Source organism: Staurois parvus, unplaced genomic scaffold (assembly GCF_062004578.1).
Source record: "Staurois parvus isolate SC_StPar_1 unplaced genomic scaffold, SC_StPar_1.0 ptg000201l, whole genome shotgun sequence".
Classification (NCBI taxonomy): Eukaryota; Metazoa; Chordata; class Amphibia; order Anura; family Ranidae; genus Staurois; species Staurois parvus.
In genome coordinates this window covers 191,460-210,726 of record NW_028317997.1, presented here as the reverse complement: position 1 = coordinate 210,726, position 19,267 = coordinate 191,460, and the positions used below count along the sequence as shown (strand labels likewise).

Here is a 19,267-nt window from a genome sequence, read left to right as displayed (position 1 = left end):
ATCTGCTGGTTGGATTGGATAGCAGACAAATGCACTTCCTACCTGTGTATTTACATGATCCGCTCCGTGAGGACGTTGATGACAAAACGCGTAGGGCGGGGCTTGATTGATGTGACGTCATTACGTTTCCCAGCGATCTACTGCGCATGTGCCGAGTGGCTGGGTTTGTTTTCACTGTGATTCCTATATGCTGTTAACGCTGGTGTCGGCTGGGACACCCTTTGAGATAAGTGCAATAAGTGCATAATAAAGGAAGCTGTTTTTTATTAATACTGCACTATGAAGTTTTTTTATTTCTTCCGAGTGTCTGGTATTACCCCTTTTAGATACGATTAAAGTGATCTTTTGGAGAAGTGGATTTCCTTAGTGGTATTTTGTTATAGAGCATTGCTTCATTAAAATTGGTCTGCCTGGAGCTGGATTCTGCAGAATATTACTCCCTGAAGATACATCCATGAATGGTTCATTACTCTGCTAATACCATCGCCCCTAGAGCAATATATGCTTCAGTTTTTTATAGCTCTGGTGAGTTTATTTAGTGCTTTTGGTGGTGGATTGTCACATTTATATTTTTTGTGCACTTTGTTTTCGGATCTGTATTACACATCTCAAATTTGGACTTTTTTTTTGACACTTTTTTTATATAAGAAAACTCTTTATATGTATTTATAAGTATTATTCACATGGATAATATCTTTATATTTTTCTTTGTTCACAGGTATATTTTAATATTTATTTACTAGCGCAAATTATTTCTGTGTATTTACATGCCTTTAGCCTACTGGGATTGTGAGTATGATTTTATTTATTTCACCAATAAAGTGCCCTAAAATGCACTGGGCGTTTGCTCCTTTTCTGTTTTTGTAGTATGCAGGAGAGGAGTGTCCTATTTAAACCTAGCTGTTTGCACCCTGTTTTTGTTCTTGTGGTAATCCTAGATTCGAGGAGGGCTGCACCGCCTACCCTTCCAGTATGGGTCGACTCTGGCTTCACCCCGCTATATAAGATGAGGGTTTCCACCATTTGAGCGCTAAGTTTTCACTTCATTTCTTATTCACCTGCATACTTTCTGAGGAGGTTGTAATCATTGGTGCTTAATCTGAACACTTGATAGAAATGCAATGGATTAGTGGACATCCCCCACGACCCAAGGTCTAGTCCAGCAATGGGCAAACTACGGCCCGCGGGCCGTATACGGCCCGGCGGACCCTTTAATCCGGCCCGCGGAGCTAGGCTCCTCTCACAGTCCGCCCTGAAGACCGGTGTAGCATGAAAATCTGTCTCCTATGAGGATCTGTCCCCCTCGACGTATCTGCGCATGTGCCGGAGATCGCCGATCGGCTGCTAATGCCTGAAACTGGCACATGCGCAGATACGTCTAGGGGGACAGATTTTCATGCTACACTGGAACAGCGCGGGAACACGGCGAGAGGAACGCGCGGAGCAAAGGTAAGTGAATTGACACAGGGGGGATTTGGGGACTTAATATGGGGGATGAATTAATATGGGGGATGAATTACTATATGGGGGATGAATTACTATAGGGGGGATGAATTACTATAGGGGGGATGAATTACTATATGGGGGATTAATTACAATGGGGGATGAATTACTATGGGGGATAAATTACTATGGGGGATGAATTACTATGGGGGATGAATTACTATATGGGGGATGAATTACTATATGGGGGATTAATTACTATGGGGGGTGAATTACTATGGGGGGTGAATTACTATATGGGGGGTGAATTACTATATGGGGGGTGAATTACTATATGGGGGGATGAATTACTATATAGGGGATTAATTACTATGCTTACTATGGGGGAAAATTACTATACTTACTATGGATGACACATACACATCATTCATCTACTCTTGGTCCGGCCCCCGGGTCCAATATATGAACCCATTGCGGCCCTCAAGTCAAAAAGTTTGCCCACCCCTGGTCTAGTCTCTCTATTATATTCCTCAATACTAACAAATTTTAATGTGCACATGCCATCAGATTGCTCCAGCTGAGAAAGGGACTTTATTGCTATACAAACCCACAAAATGTGGAACAAAATGTGAGAGGCATTATTCCCAACCTCACATAATGTAATTGCCCTCAAAAATTCCTTTAAAGTCATGTCCCGATGGTATTTTATCCCAGCCAAAAATCGATAAATACCAACCCGCCTATCCATCCCCCCCAGCAGGGATGCTCAGACCTAGGCGATATGAAATATATTTGGTGGACATGTCCAAATATCAAGCAGCTGTGGATAGGGGTCTATACTTTGGTCAACACGGTTCTACAGTTAAATCTACGGAAGGACGCCTGGGAGGCACTTTTGCATAAACCAATAGATGGTATCACAAAACGGGAACTAATTTTATTAGCCCGAATATTTTCGGATACGAAACAGACGACTGCAAAAGCATGGGAAACATTGGCTCTTAGCTTTGATGAAGTGAAAAGTTGAGTACACGGTACGCAGGTAATTGAAAAGCTTACAGCAATATTAAATGACAAACATGACAAATGTATTCACGTTTGGAAGCCTTGGCTGGATCACTTTCCATCTACACAACCATCTGTACGCTTTTTGGAATGGTATCCTAATATGGCCTATCAATATATCCACAAAGAACCTCAGGGGTAGAAACAATTCCCCCTTCCCCTTAACACCCCCTACCACTGCTTTCCTTTGTTTTTTTTGTTTTTTTCTTCCTCTGTTTTCAACTCCCCCCCCCCCCCCTTCTTTTTTCTCACCTTCCTTATTTTCACGTTGACCGTCTTCATGCCTGCATAACTAGGCACTACTCATAACTTTTCCTACAGCCAACTACACTAGCGTACATATATCTCAAGCTGTTCTTTGGATTTTCTGACAGGAGAGATAAGTGTACACTGCAATTTCTAGTGCCACTCTGCTTTCGGATTGCATATTGCATTAATGATCCCTAGACCAGGAAATTGCCATTCAATTTATTGGTCAATATTTTTATAGCCTGGTTAGTGGAGAGAATCTCCCTCCAAATCTATTTCTAATCCTTTCAATTGTACTTTCTTTGGCAGTTAATGTGCCTTCCGGTTGTTGTTCTTATTGTTATTGCACAACGTTTTTATGGTCCGTAAGCAACCATCTCTGTTTTCAATAAAATTTAAGTGACAGAAATGTAATGGATTGGAAGAAATGGTAAACGTAGAAGTGTACCCATGTTTTCCACTTCACAAATCTGCATTTATAAGATTTCGAGAATAAATAAACCAGTGTCTTTTGTTCAATTATGAAAAAGTCAACAATTTCCAAGGGGTGTATGTAGTTTTTCGTGTGTGTGTGTGCGCATTTTTTTCAGGATGACTGCTTTTGGTGAAGTATCTACAGGAATGTAACTTGTAAGAAATATATTTGGCACACCACACTAGAAACATTAAAGAAGAAAATATACCTGGGTTCTAGAAGTAACAAAACGCTACTACTTCAGACCATAGATAATTAGAAATATGACAAGTGGTTGGCAAACACAATGTTGCACCACATTCCTATATAAATATATGAAGATAAGGACACGTTGTGGGATTTTGTAGGTGCACAACAATAACTAGGATAGTTTCTATGTTGAACATTTTTTCACAATTTATTGATATAATTAAATTCCATTTAATATAAAACTGGTAACAGCAGGATTGACTATTGCAGAGCGCTTGGCTGTTTACTGCCCTGACACTTCCCGACATGTTTCGCCCAACCTGGGCTTCATCAGGGGAGGGAAGGACTACTATTTCAGACATTTCTCTTAAAAAGGCCCATCAAAATATTCTTGAATAAAAAGGATGCCTTCACCTCACTGTAAAAGGGCAGGTGACTGAGGGCCAATTTAAATTGAGATTTCTGTTTAGAGAATACTGCCATAGGCAATCACACTTCTGTTAAGAGAATGTTAAGTGAGAGGCACTTCCTAATGTAATAACATAATTAATCCTAGTAGTGTTGAAAAGGAAAAAAAAAAAAGCACATGCATTCTTTTTTCTCTGGGAAAAATAGTGACCCAATTAAAAGAAGAAAGGAATGAGAATTTTAGAGATCACTGTTTACAAAAAGTTCACCATTTTAATGTATAGATGGCCAAAATTCTACATTTTTTACAGTTTCAGAAAGCCACAGTTGACTGCAGATTGGAGCTTTCTAATCTTGTTTCCTTTAGAAGTAAAATGCTTCTCAACACAAAAAATGCCGTTTTTCCACTTACCAAGTGGTCCTTCTCCTGCAGATTCCAATACTTGTGCAGCTTCTTGAGTTACAACAGTAATTGCTCCGACCACTGGCTCATGGTTTATATCACCATTTGGGGTACCATCTGGAATAATAACTAAGCCGTGTTTCTAAGTGGAGGTAAAAAGATAAAGATCTGTCACATTTCACTAGTAAAACAGTTTGGAAAACAAGTCAGAACAAACTGGTTTTAAGTAAACATTATTACATCCATTTGTGATTGGACAAATGTGAAATTACACAGTGTATACAATGCATAGAATTTACATGTAAGTTTACATGAAATTTACATGTAAAGGGGACACAATGAAACTGGTTGATCAAATCTGGAAGTGCCAGATCTGACGTGAATCTTACCTTCATATGTACATATATAGGTCATTTCCAAAAATGGCAATTTTAGTCAGAATTTGGATAAAACTGGGTGGTAAAGATGGTGTTCATTACCTTGTGTTCGCTATCTACTTGGAAAGCAATGGGTGGAAAAAAATATCCATGATGAATTGTTCAAATATGACCATAGGCAGGTACTGATGATGATGAAGCCACAGAAGTTCAATCCCAAACAGGGATATGTGGCCAATTGTTTGCATTCACTTACAAAGGCATTGTGAACATGTGGGTACCTGTAAGGTGTTGTTTTGCAAATCTGGACAAACAGGTTATCTAGCACTGAAAGTAAAATTAAGACTCTGACACTTAACTCAGTAAAGTAAGAACAATTTTAGGCTCTGTTCACACTTACGCAAGGGTGACAGTGTGCACACATTTTTTCATGTCATGTTTAGAGAAGCCCATTCATTTGAAGAGGCTACCCAAGGTGTGAAAACTGCACAAACAGTGCATGACCTTGACACATCAGACAGAGATAACTCCAATAGGAAAATCAACCTTCCAAGTCACAACAGGAATGATGACTTTTTGCCAGAACAAGTAATATTGTTTTATCTACAGAAGAAAAAATTATGCAAATAATTAAGCATGATGTATAAATTTCCTAATTGTAGAGGTTTTAGTCTTCCCACTGCCAAATACCTATCATCAAACAAGAGTTTTAGATCACTGTCTTCATTTTACAAGGGTTTAAGAGACTATCATTGCTACATTCAGTTTGAGCTACTTCCATTGTTAATCCATGTCAGAGTGAGACAGATCTAGAGATGGGAAGGCCTGGAAAAAAAAAATTGGGAAAAAAAAACATTTTTCCACTTTTTTTTTCCAAAGTCGTTTTTTGTTTTTTTTTTTCTCCAGAAAAAATAAAAAAAACAAAAATAAACAAAAAGGATATGTTCTTTTACAATGATAAATAATATGACTAGGATCTGGTATTCAAACCATATAACATGAAGATCTTAATGAAAGATTTCTGATACTTTATGTCAAGTCCTAAATTATTGCAAATCCTGGAATATAATTCAAGTAACACTTTACATTTCAATGCACTTCTCAACAAGTGACATATGCATTTATGTCACTAGGGGGTGCTGCAGGGGAAAGGCTCCATCTTGTAACTCATACAATTTGAGTTGGGATACAGTAGATCTCCTCTCAAGCCTTTATTGACAAATAAGAGGGTAAATTTGTCTGACAAATTAGCTTATCGTTATAACCTTTGATTCCTATTAACCTCCCTAGCGGTCTGATTATGTCATATTTCTGTGTTCAAAGCGGTAAATTTGCATGGAAATATGTCACTTTTTTTATTGTAGACCTGTAATTTTTAGGAATAACTCACTGAAATCTGTCCGAACCAGAGTCTAGCAAACATCCCGGGTAGGATAAAATTTGAAACACGAAATCATAAATTATAATTTAATAAATAATCAGAAAAAATAATAATATAATAATAATAAATTTAATTCAATAATATAATCAAACCAAAAACACTGAAATTTGAAATATAGCGCCAAGTTCGCACATCGATGAGCAAAGTCGCAAAATAATTTTCAGTGTCTGATGACGAATTTCCCCCACGAATCATTATCACTCAATTCTGCAAGTAGTTCTAATTTACTATCGCTGTTCTCTAGCCGGTCTAAAACCGCTTTTGACGCCACTGGCTATCCCCGCTTCAGTCCATCCTAAATACGGCTGCCAGACTCATTCACCTTTCCAACCGCTCCATCTCCGCCACCCCCCTCTGCCAATCCCTCCACTGGCTTCCGATTGCGCAACGGATCAAATTCAAAATCCTAACACTGACATACAAAGCTGTCCACCATACTGCCCCGAACTACATCACTGACCTAATATCCAAGTACCACCCAGCATGCACACTCGGCTCCTCACAAGACCTCCTTCTCTCTAGTTCCCTGGTCTCCTCCTCCCATGCCCGCCTCCAGGACTTTTCCAGGGTGTCACCCATCCTCTGGAACTCCCTGCCCCAACCCATCAGATTATCACCTACTCTCCTCTGCTTTAGGTGCACCCTGAAAACCCATCTCTTCAGGGAAGCCTACCCCACCCCCTGCTAACTTGCCGACCTCCTCCACTCTTCCTACCACTCCCACAGCTATCTCCTCCTGTGCCACCATCCCCTCCCTCCTAGATTGTAAGCTCGAAAGAGCAGGGCCCTCGATCCCCTCATGTTTTGCATTGTATTGTTATTGTTCTGTCACATGTTCTGTCCCCCTTTGTAATGTACAGCGCTGAGCGAACTATTGGCGCTTTATAAATACTGTATAATAATAAAGGGACGCTGTTTGGACGCCATGGACACTTCTCAGTTTCCAGGCAGAAAGAAAAGTAAAAATGCAGGCAGGGCGCCGGACAAAGCACTCGGGACAAAATGTATGTGAAATGCTTTGATACAGTAATGTTATAGTATGTGATTTTAGTGTATTTAGTGAATCTTACTTTTTCAAATTTTTTAATTTCCCGCCGTTCTGTCCCCGTACGTCCCGACGCTCACAGTGGACGGAACCCAGATGAGAGATGCCGGCATGGGCAGGAGGAGATGGCCGAGGACGCTGCAAGGGGGACATCGCGGGAGTGCAGGACAAGGTAAGTGCAGAAGGCATCCCGGAGCAACGCTGCAAGGTATTCCCGAGTGTAGCTCGAGGTTACCGCTTGTGGTGCTGAAACTTTACCCCGAGCTACACTCGGGAATGCCGCCAGGGGGGTTAATTTTCTCCACCATGACAGCGACAGAAATAAAGTTTACCTATAGCATGGTCAGTATATTGGTTTTTCTTTTCCTCCAGTCAGTAAAATGATGAGACCAACATCTAGAGTTTGGAAACACTTCCACAGGGCAATTTCTGCTGAGAGCAAAACTGCAATTTGCAAAATGTTGTGAGAAGAAATATTCTTTTCTAAATGCTACAAGGATGACAAAACACATCCTGGCATGCCAGGATGCCCTAAAGACATTAGGAGGACCATAATGAAAGCGCAAGTAGCTTTTTCCCTCCAGAGTTCTTAGGCCAGAAACACTCTTTTGTCTAGTTTTATTTCAAGCATAATACTTGTATATACACTGCGTTTCCCATTCCCATTGTATTTCACTCTCCCAGACTTTCAATTTGTAAAACTACTTCACACTGAATTTATTTTTCAAGTCTTCCGAAAATCTCCAGGGAAAAACATTTTTCTCATGGCTTCAAAATTTATAGGAAATTTAACATCTCTAGACAGGCCATAGATTAATCTTTTTTTTTGTTGTTCAACCAGCAGGTTAAAGGAAAAAAAAAAAAAAAATTACTCAATTCCCCCCATCTACACATTTGATGTGGATGGGGGTATCCTTCCTGCTGAGTTATTGTATTCTGATAGCGGGGAGCCTTCCCTGCCATCAAAATACACTGCTAGCTAGAGTCGGTGTCACTGATTATTTGGCAAAAACCCGAAAGCCTGGATGTACAAAAGTCGATTGGCAGCTCAACTTGTGTACAATCAGCCTGCCCATACATGGAATGAAATTTAACCGGTCCCTGCTGAACCAGCCAAGTATAGTATATATAGTCGCTTAGTGTATAATCGCTTTCAGTTTTTAGTCTCTGGAATAATTTATCTCAGAAAGGTTTGTGAGGTTTGAGGCCGATCTATAATTTTTTCTTCTTGCTTTCAGCTAGAAAGTGTTTCTAGCAGTAAAATAACATACAGCGGTCTTTCTAACTATTCTAGTAGATTTAGCAGGTGTAACTGTTATGAAGTTAGTGGCAGATTTAAGTATAAGTATGGACTTGTTCTCCTCCGTAGGAGTCTTTGCCTTAGGATGGAACTCATTCAAGTGAAAGCAATATTAGTTTGAAGAGTTGAAAGCTCCAAGGACCTTTTTAGCACTCTCCCTTGCTTTTTTTTGTTTTAGGGTTCTCATATCAAAGGGAAGATCATGCTTTTTAACCAGCCTTCACTTAAAGGAGTATATACCCTATGACACCAAATTTTGAAGGGTTTATTTTTTTTTTACAAAGGGATATGAATTTTTACGGATGTTGGGATAAATAATAGATGCTCTGGTATCTTCCAATCCTTTTACTGCTTATTAACAGATTTATATGTCAGTGGCTTAAACAATCTGTCTGCTTCACGAAGCAAAAGGAAGCCAACTTTGGGACTTCAGGTCCCACAAGACGTCTTTGTCTGCAAATAACATCACACACCAGTGACTAGTCACATCACTGGAGAACCATGGGAGGTACACCAGTGACTAGTCACATCACTGGAGAACCATGGGAGGTGCACCAGTGACTAGTCACATCACTGGAGAACCATGGGAGGTGCACCAGTGACTAGTCACATCACTGGAGAACCATGGGAGGTGCACCAGTGACTAGTCACATCACTGGAGAACCATGGGAGGTGCACCAGTGACTAGTCACATCACTGGAGAACCATGGGAGGGGCACCAGTGACTAGTCACATCACTGGAGAACCATGGGAGGTACACCAGTGACTAGTCACATCACTGGAGAACCATGGGAGGTACACCAGTGACTAGTCACATTACTGGAGAACCATGGGAGGTGCACCAGTGACTAGTCACATCACTGGAGAACCATGGGAGGTGCACCAAAGTATTCCAAAGTGCTTGCCAAGGAACATCCTGAGAGATTCAGGGGTACTTGGGCCTGTTAGAGGCACTTTAAAACCACCCCTACTTACCACCTACTAGTGCAGTAATGATTGACTAGACATATTCTGACACTGGAGAATAACCTCTTTTCTGAAATACCTTTTGATACATGCCTAGACGCTCCTTAGTCTTTCACCAAGGCTTACTCCCTTAGAACTTGTATCCGCATATTACCCGGTAACTGTGTTGATACGCATCACGTCTTAAGCTATAACTAGATATATTTAATGTGGCTCATTTAACACGTTGAGAGCCACCTATCCGCAAGCATACATTCCTCTTTCCATTCTACCTCATCCTAAGCCCTCCCTTCCCAACCCATTCTCCCCCCCCCCTTTTTGATTTTTTTCTCTCTTCCTTCTTCCTTTCCTTTCTCCAAAGATGCCATGTAAACATTAGACTGTTACAGCAGTCAAGGTAAAAGAAGCCATAGCATTCAGCATGCAGAAACTCCCTCACTGTCACAGTTGAGATGAGAATACACTGGAAAAGTAGGCGGGGGGTATTTTAAATTTCATCTTCCTATCCCTTATGGTAGTAGAAAACAATCCTCTGTTGGGTGCCCTCAGGGAGCTGCCTTGAAAAAGCCATCCCAATTTAAAAAACAGAATATAGTACAGAGCAAAATATACTACATATTGTCTACAAATATTTGGCAACAAGAGATATACTAAGATAAATGCTAAACAAATTAAAAAAATATTAGACCAACAATTTAAATGGAATTGGCATGGCTGAGCTTATGCAGGAAGCCAAATTTCCAGTCCTGGGAGCATGGCCTGGCCATGGGTGGAGTGGAGGCGCTCAAACGAAGAGCTATGTGCCTGACAGTTGATGCCATACCTACTATCAAACCCCCATTCCTAATGTTGCCATGTAATCACACAGACACATCTCAGGGACTTACAACCACTCAACTAATCTCTTACCACCTCAAGGTTTCTGCAGACAGCCTCATCAGCCAACTCAGTTTCATCAATGAACTCAGGGCACCTGGAAGTCACAGTAGAGAGGAGATGCCCAAGCAGTCTGACATGGAAGCCCTTGCAATCCGCATTGTGTCAGCTCTCAAGAGCTGGATAAAGTAGGACAATAACTGAAATCGGTAATTGGGTGTCATCCTTAGAAGCAAGGATATCAGTCTCTGTTACCCAATGCACTATCCTGAGGAAGCCACGTGTCCTATCGTGGTGTAACGCGTAGAGAGCATGTGTGGTGACACACTTCCGGTTTCAGCGGTGAGGCACTTCCGGTTTTGACGCCATCTTGGTACACCCAAGTCCCCTAGTACACCCATAGCACATGGGAAACTGCTGTACTAATAGGATTTTAATGTGAGTGTCCATTTATTTGGTGTTTTTTCATTAACAAAGCGGTATTACACTATGGAGGTCTTTCTCTTTACCCGTCATGCACGCCTGAGCCTATTGTGTGAAAGGCATATTTGATTCGCTGAGTTATAATCGGAGCCCGATTGGAGTCACTGGAGCCATAGTGTGGGAAGCCGTCTGGTTTGAGGATTACCCAAGGTGTTGTGGCCCTTAAGGGTCAATGTTAGGAGGTGAGGAGGCACTTTAGCCACTGTGGGATAAGTCACAAAGAGTGTCACTGAGAGCACTTATAGTGTACACTGAAGATTGAAGCACTTTTTGTTGGACTGGTCACTATCGATGTTTACACTGAACGATTTTATTCAATTGTCGTTTATTTTTTTCTATTTGTGTTGTTGCACCTATCACTTGATATATTAATAATGGATATCTGATTTTTGGTATATATTTCACTCTACCTGGTGTGTATACATATTGTTTAGCAGACCAGGCTTTTTTTACACAGTGTGTTGCTGTTTTTAAGCGCGGGTCACTTTGTATTATTTCAAGGATTGGAGTCTCACGTTAATATTATTTATATTAATGTATATATATCTATTTTGGGTATATATTTCATTTAACCTGGTGTGTTTATATTTTTATTGGCAGACCAGGCACGTGTTTTTGCACAGTGTGTTGCTGTTTTAAGCAAGTCACTCTATATTATTTAAAAGATTGGAGTCTCACGTTTTAATTATTGCTTATTAATGTATATTTATTCACCTATATTTGTGTATATACACTGATTTGTTGCATTTGCATAGCGCTTCACCATTTTTTGTTATCATCCTTAGAAGCAACTACCGCTACTCTTGACTCCTGCATTATACGAGGCTGGAACCAGTATCTGTGTTGCACTTGCATCTCTCCAACCGAGACGCATCCTTAAGGCAACGACAGGTGTTGAAGGTTGCAATTACAGTCGCTTTCAAATCAACTCCCTGTTAGTGAGATCACCAACAGAAGAAATTGAATTATATAAAGGTGCACCGTTTAGCAGGCCTCAGAAACAATCTAAGGCCTCTTGCACACTCTGCAGCTTTAAAATGCTCAGTAAAGAGTTTTTTTTACTGATCTAAAATACAGCCCATTGCTTTACGATGTGCCTGTACACACAGGCATGTAAACAAGTGCTGCGCATTCTTGAGTTAATTAAAAAAAAATATATATATATCCATAGTGCATGAGCCACCTAAAGGTGGGCTCATTCTTTTCATCCAACTGAATGACATCCTCCTCCACAACCCGCAAAGTTACCAACTGGCTAAGCTGTAAATGTTTATGGCCATGTTCACTCAGGGAGCACCTCCCTAGCCTGTGGAGTGAATCCCATGTTGCACAGTGTGGATGTCTCAGCGTACTTGCAGACCTTCCTCACTAAGCAGACTCCGGCAGGCTCTGACTGCCTGGTGTATCCCCCCAAACCCAAATCCCCCCCGGTAAGGTGTGTAGCTGGGTAAGCACTGTGTATGGCAATTCTTCACAAGGGTAATTATGTCAAGGAGAAGCAAAACCCTGCCAGGCAGAGGGACCCAATACTGATCTCCTATGTTTATGACATCTAGGTGTTGTCAGTAAAGTACTGCCAACTGAGACTGTAGGTGCCATGTATCCAGTTGTGAAAGATCTACAAGAGGCTCAATATTTCAAATTACAGTTATACGTTCTCAATGTTTTATTGTTCTTTCCTCCCATTACAGCATCTGAAAGAGGGTTCTAGTTGGCTCCCAGTTTACTTCTTTGAATGCTCAAGTAATCGTGTTGATTGTGGCCATATACACTCACTAGACCGCTGATACAAGACAGGATGGATCCATGCTTTCATGTTGTTTATGCCAAATTCTGACTGAATGTCATTAGAATGTCGCAACAACCAGTCTGCCAATTCTCCTCTGACATCAACAAGGCATTTTGGTCCATACAACTGCTGCTCACTGGATATTTTCTCTTTTTTGGACCAGTCTCCGTAAACCGTAATGATGTCTGTGTGTGAAAATCCCAGTAGATCAGCAGTTTTTGAAATACTCAGACCAGCCCGTCTGGCACCAACAACCATGCCTCATACAAAATCACTTAAATCCCCTTTCTTCCCCATTCTGATACTCGGTTTGAACTCCAGCAAGCTGTCTTCACCACGTCTACATGTCTAAATGCATTGAGTTGCTGCCATGTGATTGGCTGATTAGCAGTTTGTGTTACCAAGCAAATTAACAGGTTTATCTAATAAAGTGGCCAGTGAGTGTACATTTTCAGTGGCGGATCCTGTCCAGCCCTTTCATGACATCTTGGGTGTTCAGAGAGTAGAACGGAACCGCAACCTCATGTACTGAGGCAAGGAAGGGAACCCAATAAGACTGAACAACTACAGAAATAGTCGATGTAACCTCCCTGGCGGTATTCCCGAGTGTAGCTCGGGGTAAAGTTTCAGTACCAAAAGCGGTAACCCCGAGCTACACTTGGGCTTACCATGCGGTGCTGCTCCGGGATCCCTAGATCACTTACCTTGTCCTGCGCTCCCGCGACGTCCCTCCTGCAGTGTCCCCGGCAATGTAATCCGCCGAATGCCGGCATCTGTCATCTGGGTTCCGTCCCCTGCGACGTCGGGACAGAATGGTGGGAAATTTGAAAATGACAAAAAGTGACATGCAGTAAAATCACATAGTATAACTTTCCTGTATCAACCCATTTCACATACATTTTGTCCCGAGTGCTTTGTCCGGCGCCCTGCCTGCATTTTTACTGTTCTTTCTGCCTGGAAACTTAGAAAAGTCCATGGCGTCCAAAAAGCGTCCCTTTAGGTCAAAAGCAGTTTTAGACCGGCTAGAGAACAGCGATAGTAAATCAGAACCACTTGCAGAATTGAGTGATAATGATTTGTGGGGGAAATTCATCATCAGACACTGAAACCGATTCTGCGACTTTGCTCAGCGATGTGCGAACTTGGCGCTATATTTCACATTTCAGTGTTTTTGGTTTGATTATATTATTGAGTTAAATTTATTATTATATTATTAATTTTTATGATTATTTATTAAATTATAATTTATGATTTCGTGTTTCAAGTTTTATCATACCCGGGATGTTTACTAGACTCTTGTTCGGACAGATTTCAGTGAGTTATTCCTAAGAATTACAGGCCTACAATAAAAAAAATACATATTTCCATGCAAAAAAATGTACCGCTTTGAGCACAGAAATATGGACATAATCAGACCGCTAGGGAGGTTAAAGTACAAACTTCAGCCCTACAGAACAACCCCCCACAGGAAACGGTATGAGCTGCTGCTGTACTAGTGCAATACACCAAATAATATAAAAAAAACAAAATAGCAGCGCAAATCATCGACGTGTTTCGCCCCTCCTACTGGGCGTTCTCAAGACCAAGGTCTTGAGAACGCCCAGTAGGAGGGGCGAAACGCATCGACACACTTCCGGTCTGCCATCTGAATGTCCTGTGCAACTTCCGGTGAGTGGAACGCACGCTAAGCGGTGCGTTCCAAGCGGCCATCTTTGATCTGGTTCAATACACATACTGTCATCCTCTACAATTCAAGCTGTGAGGTTTCTGGAGCTGGTCCTGGATGTCATGATAATCTTCTTTGGCCAGTAAAGGCTAATAAACAATGCTTTTAACGAATGTATGAAATGTGAGTGGCCTGGTATTACTGATTAATGCTATATGGTCATTAGCAATATCACACTATATACACTTTTTTCTCTTGCACCACTGCGGAGCTGGTTTGGAAGGCTATATCAGGAAGTGAGTGGAAGGTTTACCCAAGCCCTGTATGGTGGAATGGAGGCCTGGAGGTTGTAGAGGGGGTGTATGATCCCTAAAAGTCCTACAATTCACCAATATCTGGTGAGTGTGATTTATGTTGGTTATAGCACTGGTGGATGGTGGAAGCACATACCACGAGGAAATTATTTTTTGGTTGAAGCACCATGGAACTTGGGAAGAAGGACTTTATGTTTTATTAATTTATTGTTTCGGACACATTAAGTTTTTTTTTGGACACTAATAATTCATTTTAATTTTTACTAATATTTGAAATCAATTTGTTTTGGGTATTGATTTGCACTGATATTTCGTTTTTTTACAGAAATAGTCGAGCCTTTATGTCTTTCCTCTTGGACTCATTGCATATTAGCTTAGGATCGGGTACCTTGAGATTACAGGACAGACTTGCTTAGTACATGTATATGTCCCCTTGGTGTGTGTGTGTGTGTGTGCGCGTGTGCGCGCGTGTGTGCGCGTGCGTGTAAAAACCTGACCAGGTGCCATGAATTGTCCAAGGGAGTGGCAGAGATTATACCCATCATAGTGGGGTTCCCAGTTATGACAGAACGATATAGGCTGTGTGGAAGTTGAACTACATTGGGACTCCACCCCTGCTACCCAATATAAAGGGTCTGCCTTTGACTTACACCCCCCCCCCCCCCCCCAGATATCATACATATGTAGTAGATCATTCAACTTACAGTTAATGGCTTTATCTACCATGTTGTTGTTTATATTATTTACTCCCCACACATTTCTGGCTGATATCCCTTAACCTTGATGACACCTCTAAAGGGCTCATCCACTGTTTCAGTGGTAGGGATATTTACATGGGTAGAGGCCCTGCCCAGATCTCCTTAAAAATTTCCTCTCTTCCACCTGCTTCAACAAGATTGTTATAATGTCAGACACTAAAAGATCTATGACTCTTCAGTGCACATCTCTGCTAGTCTGTATTGCTAGACTTGTCTCATTATTAATTCTTCCACCCCCTAGGTGAGCTCTCTGGAAGTGCATCTCACACAAACTCCTTGACTGGGCTCAAGGGACCACCTTAACCCAAGCCTACCCATAGGCTCTATGAGCCTGCCTTCCTACACCTACCTCTACCTTCCTACCCCCTACCTCTTTTGCCCACACCTCTCACTCCATCCTGATAAAGCAACATCTAAACTTCTGCCTCTCCCATGCACCTACAATGTACAACAATCTTCAACCTTACTCATGATTCACTATAGACGCTACTCCCTCTTTTACTTCTGTCACTCAAATCACTCAACTCTTCCCGCATAATATCACACCTAACCTATAGTTCTCACACTTGGAAAACCAAAAAAGAGAGCAGACACATACACATTTCCAACAGAAAATTTCTAAAACCCAGGTTGACATGAGGTGGGCCATTCTGCGACGTGCAAGAGTCAAATGTTTGGTATTTTGGATTGCCACTGAAGTGTAACAATGATGCCTTTTACAATGTTCATGTGTTATTTTGTTTCAAATAAAATAAAGAATGAGAATAAAATTCAGTCCTAATCATTGTAGCTGTGCAGCCTTACTTATTTACATTTCCTCAATAATTAGCTTGACACGAACGTGCAAGAGAGTCCAAGATTACTTACTGTAGGTATGACAATTAGGATCAAAATCAGGAAAGAGTGTTGTGACATTACAGCTGATTTTTATTTTTATAACAGTAATATTTTAACTGCTAAGTCAGTTATATAACAGAAATTAAACTGTTAATCAAAATAATAGTCAACTAAAATGACAAAAGCATAACGCATACAGTGTTTTAATTGTTTTTTTCATGACTGAATTTTTTTTTATTTTTTATTAAGAGCTTATTGACACTGGGGCAATGCAGTGACATTCAATAGTAGCACTCCAACACACCTATGTTGTGATATGCTGCTTCACAAAAAATGCTGCAAGTTTAGTTCGAATGAATGGACTGTCTTAACATTGCACATATTGACTCAAAATAGCACCGTGAATGAACCCTAAAGGTATTACTACACAGATCGATTTACCATGCACCTGTACATTGCATCTTTTTTTTTATTTATTTTAGGTGTCGATTAGGCAAAAATCAATGCAAAGAGATTACTGCATGTGTTATCTCCTATTAACTTTTAATTGCCATACATGGCGTGACATTCTTGGAGGAAATATTTTCACCAGCGGTGCACTCTGGATGTACAGTCAGGTCCATAAATATTGGGACATCGACACAATTCTAACATTTTTGGCTCTGTATACCACCACAATGGATTTGAAATGAACCGCAGAAGATGTGCTTTAACTGCAGACTGTCAGCTTTAATTTGAGGGTATTTACATCCAAATCAGGTGAACGGTGTAGGAATTACAACAGTTTGCATATGTGCCTCCCACTTGTTAAGAGTGTAATTGGGATAATGAGGGAATAACACACACCTGGCCATGGAACAGCTGAGAAGCCAATTGTTCCATTACTTTTGGTCCCTTAACAAGTGGAAGGAACATATGCAAACTGTTGTAATTCCTACACCGTTCACCTGATTTGGATGTAAATACCCTCAAATTAAAGCTGACAGTCTGCAGTTAAAGCACATCTTGTTCGTTTCATTTCAAATCCATTGTGGTGGTGTATAGAGCCAAAAATGTTAGAATTGTGTCGATGTCCCAATATTTATTGACCTGATTGTATATACTGAGATAAAGGGAGTTACTAAAATATTTGAACTTTACCTTTCCGAAAGATAAGTAATGGATAGTTCATGTTACGACAGGTTTGCTTTTCCTATATAATGTTTATAGATGTTATACACTCATATTACCTACTCTCCTCTCTTTTAGGCGCACCCTGAAAACCCACCTCTTCAGGGAAGCCTACCCCGCCCCCTGCTAATTGCTGAGCTCCTCCACTCTTCCTACCACTCCATCTCCCACAGCTTTTCCTCCTGTACCACTATCCCCCCCCCCTCCTAGATTGTAAGCTCCAAGGAGCAGGGCCCTCGAACCCCTTGTGTATCGCATTGTATTGTTACTGTACTGTCTCATGTATTGTCTCCCATTGTAATGTACAGCTGTATAATAATAGAAATAATAATTAACATAGTGCTAGTGCCAGACCAATCTCAATAAGATGTCTAATGAGAAAAGCATAAAAAACTTTGAGGTAGTGATAAAATAATACTTCAGGGAAATAAAATGGCAATAAAAGGGGAAAATATCAATTTCATTCATTAATAAAAAATAAACATTCCACATATAGAGAATATTTCTATTTGTAAAATACTTAGGAGATAAAAAAAAAATCATAGTGATCATCCATCATAGTGAATTGAGCCTATTTTGTCTAGAGATAGTCACACACTTAGCTACTCTGGTCACTCTGAGACATGCAGCAGATACTGTACCTCTCCTATCTTCATTTTTCCTTTCACATCAGCCAGCTCATCTCTGAGCTCGTCCCGCTCATTTCTAATGCAGTCAAAGTACTCTTTCTGCCTCTCTAAAGCCTGCAAGCAGGCAAATTAACAGCAGGATAGCAGAGACAGGTAAAGCAGCAAAAGGGAAAGAGAAAGAGGGAAAATGAAACACACATAGGCAAAACAGAGAATCAGGCAAACACACAAGACTAATCACAAGCAAACTGTTCACAAAACCCCACAAACGATCATGCAATATAAGAACCTAGTGGTCACAACCTCGACTGCTGTCTTTAGGAAACAGAAAAACTCTAGCCTCAGGGAAAAAAAACAACTAAGTATGTCATCATAAATTAACTGTAATCCTAACCTAGGCACTTGGATGCATAAATCTGCCATTAATTTCCTTTCTTCTAAATGAAGGTGACAAATATAAATGATCCTTGACGAGGCAGTCATGCACCTAGTATCTGTAACTAAAAATGCCTCACTGCAAATCACATTACTGCTTAAAGTAAACTCCATCCAGGGGCGGACTGACAACTCATGGGGCCCCCGGGCAATAGGGGATCATGGGGCCCCTGTGTCCTTGCCCAAACTCAAAAAAGCCTATGAAAAAGGTACCAGGGGCATCTCATGGGGCCCCCTACTGACCCAGGGCCCTAGGGCAGTGCCCGAGTTTCCAAATGGTCAGTCCTCCCCTGACTCCATCACAACACATTTATATGATTAACTGCTAAAACATGCATTGACATTTTAGGTTGTCAGGAACAGACCAGAATTAAAATGTGTGCAATCACCTCAGCTTCAAGAAAATATAATCTTTAGACATTGTGCTGCAATTTGTTATTACAAAGAATTAAGGGATAATGATTAATAAAAAGACCTTTTTACAATGTAACACTTTTTTGTGTAACCACTAAAAGATAATTACCCTGAAGTGTATGTCCAGAGAGAAATAATCATGTTTTGTCTCTAGAAATGCTGGAAATTCAGAAAAAAAAATAATTTTTGTACTCGTAAAATCATTTTCTTGGAGTTTGAGGGACACAAGATTCAGAGACAATTTGGTTATATTGCTGCTGAAATCCTTCTGTGGGCTGCAGTATAACCAGAAGCCCGTGTCTCTTGATGAACAAGAAAGAACATTGGATTTTTGTACTCACCATTAAAAACCTTTTCTTGGAGTTCTTTGAAGGACACAGAATTCAAAGACACTTGTGGTATACTGTTGACTACAGGAGGATATACAGTGGGGTAAAAAAGTATTTAGTCAGCCACCAATTGTGCAAGTTCTTCCACTTAAAAAGATGAGAGGCGCCTGTAATTGGCATCATAGGGAGACCTCAACTATGAGAGA

At 40.7% G+C, this 19,267-nt stretch overlaps 1 protein-coding gene across 12 annotated transcripts in view; it reads right to left on the bottom strand.

Moving 5' to 3' along the window:
* Positions 1–19,267, bottom strand: part of LRRFIP2 (LRR binding FLII interacting protein 2) — a 195,661-nt gene that overhangs the window by 17,876 nt on the left and 158,518 nt on the right. For 9 of the 12 annotated variants that reach the window (XM_089678239.1, XM_089678243.1, XM_089678242.1 and 6 more), the window contains 2 exons: positions 17,896–17,997; positions 4,242–4,374 (listed from right to left, as the gene is read on the bottom strand). In XM_089678239.1, coding sequence (XP_089534365.1) covers positions 4,242–4,374; positions 17,896–17,997 — 235 coding nt within the window. The remainder of the gene's footprint in view (positions 1–4,241; positions 4,375–17,895; positions 17,998–19,267) is intronic. The other 3 variants (XM_089678245.1, XM_089678250.1, XM_089678252.1) reach the window with 1 other exon arrangement.